This window comes from Cebus imitator, unplaced genomic scaffold, assembly GCF_001604975.1.
Source record: "Cebus imitator isolate Cc_AM_T3 unplaced genomic scaffold, Cebus_imitator-1.0 Scaffold375, whole genome shotgun sequence".
Classification (NCBI taxonomy): domain Eukaryota; kingdom Metazoa; phylum Chordata; class Mammalia; order Primates; family Cebidae; genus Cebus; species Cebus imitator.
Window position 1 is genome coordinate 522541 of NW_016107690.1, and position 4544 is coordinate 527084.

A 4544-nucleotide genomic window follows, 5' to 3' on the forward strand; every position below is an offset into this window, starting at 1 on the left:
GGGGTCGGGGGTCCAGGGTCTGGGGTCTGGGGTCGGGCGTCCGGGGTCGGGGCCGGGGTTGGGGGTCCGGGCACGCCGCGCTAGAATTTCTTGTTCTTGCTCAGCCGGTTGTGGCGCCAGATGTTGTGTTTGCGCAGCAGCCGCCAGTACTCCCGGCTCTCGGGGTCCAGCTCCTCCAGTTTCTTCGGGGGGCCCACGTTCATCTCGAACAGCCTGACAGGGGCGCGGGCAGGAGTCAGAGCTACACGGCAACCCCCGGGGCTCCCTGGCGTCCTGGGCACCTCAGGCAGAGGCGGCGACAGGGCTGGGTCCCAGTCCCACTGCTTGGCTCCATGATGTCAGGCTGGTCCCTCCCCGACACTGGGCTGGGTGGGTCCCTGGCCTTGCTGCAACGGAGCCAACCCCATCCCAATGGCATCAGTGCCAAGCCCCGTCCCGCCTCCAGTGCTGCCCACACGATGCCAGCTGCCCCCACGTGCTCAGCCTTCCTGACCCTCCACAGCCTTCAGATCAGCTTGCAGCCAGAGCAGAGCCCTCCCCGCAGCCCACAGGCCCTGCCCTCACCTCCGCCCTCTCTCCCGATCCTCACCGTGCTCCAGCCACACAGGCCTCCCTGCTGTTCCTCCAGCACCCCAGGGCGGTCCTGCCCCAGGGCCTTTGCACGGGCTGGGCCCTCTGCCTGGAAAGCCCCTTCCACCCACTCACATGTCTTTGCTTCTGTGTCTCCTCCCCCAGACCTCAGACGAGAGCAGCCAAACGCCCCCGCTCTGTCACTCATCCTCCTGCCCCCTTCCCCGGAGTGTCACCACCGAAGTTGCCTGACTTCCTGCTTCCTGTCCGCCTCCCCAGCAGGCTCCGCCAGGTGCAGACTTTGGCCTATTTCGAGTCCTTCCATGTCCCTGAAGCCTAGAACAGGGTCTGATATGGAGTCCGTGCTCAGTAAGTATTTGCAGGCCGGGCGCGGTGGCTCACGCCTGTAATCCCAGCACTTTGGGAGGCCGAGGCCGGTGGATCACCTGAGGTCAGGAGTTCGAGACCAGCCTGACCAACATGGTGAAACCCTGTCTCTACTAAACACAAAATCAGCCAGGCGTGGTGGCGCATGGTGATGACAGAGCGAGACTCCATCTCAAAAAAAAAATTTTTTGTTTAAGTATTTACTAAAGAAAAAAGAGCATATATTTATTTAGAGACGGCGTTTCATGCTTGTCACCCAGGCTAGAGTGCAATGGCACAATCTCAGCTCACCACAACCTCCGCCTCTGGGGTTCATGCAATTCTCCTGCCTCAGCCTCCCAAGTAGCTGGGATTACCGGCGCGTGCCACCACATCCAGCTAATTCTGTATTTTTAGTAGAGATGGGGTGTCACCATGTTGGTCAGGCTGGTCTCAAACTCCTGACCTCAGGTGATCTGCCTACCTCAGCCTCCCGAAGTGCTGGGATTACAGGCGCAAGCCACCGCACCCAGCCAAAATGAGCATCATTTCAGGTACTTGACAAGCGTTCTAATCTCATGAATCCCTCACAGCCATCAGATGTAGGGATGGGTCCCATCACCCCCTGTTAAAGATGGGACCACCCAGGCACAGAGCCCTGAAGCCAGGATGGGCAGGTGTCACTATTAGGCTCCTGGCTGGAGTGGGGATCCACCTCTCCCGGAAGGGGTCCTCCTGGGGCAGAGGAAGGGTCAGTGCAGGATGACACAGCCTGGCCCGCTCACCATTCAGGGTACTCAGCATTCTGTTTCAGGGGTACATCCTGCCCTTCCTTGTAGATGTTGACGCCCATGGCATACGTGGTGAGCTGGATGGGATCTGTGCACACCTCGGGGTCCTTGAGGCCATCGCTGGCCACTGCACCCTTTCCCGATTTGCCCATCTTCACAGCTGTGAGGACGAGAGGGAGAGTCATTTCAACCTAGCCCCACCCTTGGAAAGCCAACCTCCCTCCCAGAGCTCCCTGTCCCTGTCTCAGCTGGCCTCAGCCACTGGCTGGACTCTGCTACACTCAAAAAAAATTTTTTTTTTGAGACAGAGTTTCAGTCTTGTTGCCCAGGCTGGAGTGCAATGGCGTGATCTTGGCTCACCGCAACCTCCACCTCCCAGGTTCAAGCGATTCTCCTGCCTCAGCCTCCTGAGTAGCTGGGAGTATAGGCGTGCGCCACCACACGTGGCTAATTTTGTATTGTTAGTAGAGATGGGGTTTCACCATGTTGGTCAGGCTGGTCTCGAACTCCGGACCTCAGGTGATCAGCCTGCCTCGGCCTCCCGAAGTGCTGGGATTACAGGCGTGAGCAACCGTGCTGGCTCAAAACTTTTTTTTTTAAAGACAAGAGGATCTCAGCCAGGCACAGTAGTTCACGCCTGTAATCCCAGCACTCTGGTAGGCCAAGGTGGGCGGATCGCCTGAGGTCGGGAGTTCGAGACCAGCCTGGTCAACATGGTAAAATCTCATCTCTATTAAAAATACAAAAAAAAAAAAAAAACTTAGCTGGGTATGGTGGTGCATGCCTGTGATCCCAGCTACTTGGGAGGCTGAGGCAGGAAAATTGTTTGAACCCAGGAGGCAGAGGTTGCGATGGGCAGCACTGCACTCCAGCCTGGGTGACAGAGCAAGATTCTGTCTCAAAAAAATTTTTTTTTAAACTTTAAAAATTTAAAAATAGCTAGGTGCAGTGGCTCACACCTGTAATCTCAGCACTCTGGGAGGCCGAGGTAGGCAGATCATGAGGTCAAAAGATCGAGACCATCCTGGCCAACATGGTGAAACCCTGTCTCTACTCAAATACAGAAATTAGTGGGGCATGGTGGCACGTGTTGGTAGTCCCAGCTACTCGGGAGGCTGAGGCGGCAGAATTGCTTGAACCCAGGAGGCAGAGGTTGCAGTGAGCCAAGATAGCGCCACTGCACTCCAGCCTGGCGCCTGGCGACAGAGCAAAACTGTCGCAAAAAAATAAAAAATAAAAAAATTTAAAAAATAAAAAACAAAGGGTCTCGCTCTGTCACCCAGGCTGGAGTACAGGAGCACAATCATGGCACACTGCAGCCTCAAACTCCCAGGCTCAAGCAATCCTCCTGTCTCAGCCTCCCAAGTAGCTGGGACCACAGGTGTGCGCCACCACGCCCGATTTATTTTTTATACAAACAGGGTCCTGCTAAGTTGCCCAAGCTGGTCTCAAACTCCTGGGTTCAAGTGATGGATCCTCCCTCCTCGGCCTCCCAAAGTGCTGGAAATAAAGGTGTGAACCTCCCTACCTGGCCTCAAAATCACTTTAAGTAGAATTTGGACACAGCATTAAACAACACTGATGCCCGAAATGACCAAGTCATTCCCTTTAAGTTATATTTTGGTTGCTTCTGTTTATCTCACTGAGAAAGTCTCCACTGGCTGTCATGTGACTGTGTTTAAGGCTGAACATTTGCCAATTTCCCCAGTTCAATAGAGGAAATCAGGCGAGGCTGTATCCAGCTGAAACTTAATAACCTTGTTTTGTTCTTGCTGAAGTGGCTAAGACTTAAATGGGCTCCACGGTTTCCTTGAATTTTTGGTAACGGCTTGACCAAGGTCACCCAGCGATTTGGAGAAAGTCAGAGAAACAGGACTGGAACCCAAATTCATGAACTCCCCAGCCTCCCTGCAAAGCCCTTCCAACCCGCGCCTGCGCAGTGAAACGCATGGGGGGGGGTCTACGTAACCGATATCCTCCTCCCAGGCCGATCCGCCCCACGCTGGCGCCTGCGCATTGAGTCCATTGGCTAAGGTATCTGAAACAGACGCCCGCGCTCAAAGCGGCGCTGGGTCCCTCAAACTGCGCCTGCGCTTGTAGCCTGGTAGCCGTCTGTGTCTCTCTCTCTCTCTCTGCGCGTGCGCATTAAGTCTAGCACGGACCTCCCCAACCAGCGCCTGCGCACTGCCAATTCTTCAGTGTACTCACCGACCCTATCTCTTAACCCAGCTCACCCGGTTTCTTGGCATAATCCCGGACCGGAAGTCTTCCAGGAGCGGCGGGCTCTAGGAACTCCCGAGCCCCCCAGCCGGCCCACGTCCGGGTTGCCCCGAAAAGGTGTCTGGTCGCCATGACGTATTGCAGGCAGCTTGCACGTGCACGTTTCCGGGAGATGTCAGTGGCCCAAGGGGTGCTTGGGAGTTGTAGGCCCCGTGGAGGTGTCTGGGAAATGTAGTCTCCCGAGCTTTCATACTCTACGGGGGTTTCTTTAGACTTTTGTTGACATAACCAGTTGCTGTAGGAGAAGACGTTCAAGGTATATTTCATTGACTTCTTGTCCTCCTTCAATTACTTAACATTTACTAAAAATATCACACTATATATGTTCCTGATTCCAGCCAATGAGTAAGGCCCTTTACTCCCGCAGTAGGGCTGGAGTCTAATCATTGTTAGTTTTTATAACATATATATATATATATATTTTTTTTTTTTTTTTGGGACGGAGTTTCGCTCTTGTTACCCAGGCTGGAGTGCAATGGCGCGATCTCGGCTCACCGCAACCTCCGCCTCCTGGGTTCAGGCAATTCTCCTGCCTCA

General features: G+C 54.6%; 1 protein-coding gene across 1 annotated transcript; it reads right to left on the bottom strand.

Annotated features, from left to right (window-relative positions):
- Window positions 1–13: 13 nt before the first annotated feature.
- On the bottom strand, window positions 14–4149 carry MRPL54 (mitochondrial ribosomal protein L54). The gene is made up of 3 exons (XM_017507400.2): window positions 3962–4149; window positions 1722–1887; window positions 14–213 (listed from the first exon to the last, which is right to left on the bottom strand). Exons 1-3 carry the CDS (start codon window positions 4077–4079, stop codon window positions 81–83), a joined length of 417 nt encoding a protein of 138 aa, XP_017362889.1. The 5' UTR covers window positions 4080–4149; the 3' UTR covers window positions 14–80.
- Between the last annotated feature and the right edge of the window lie 395 nt (window positions 4150–4544).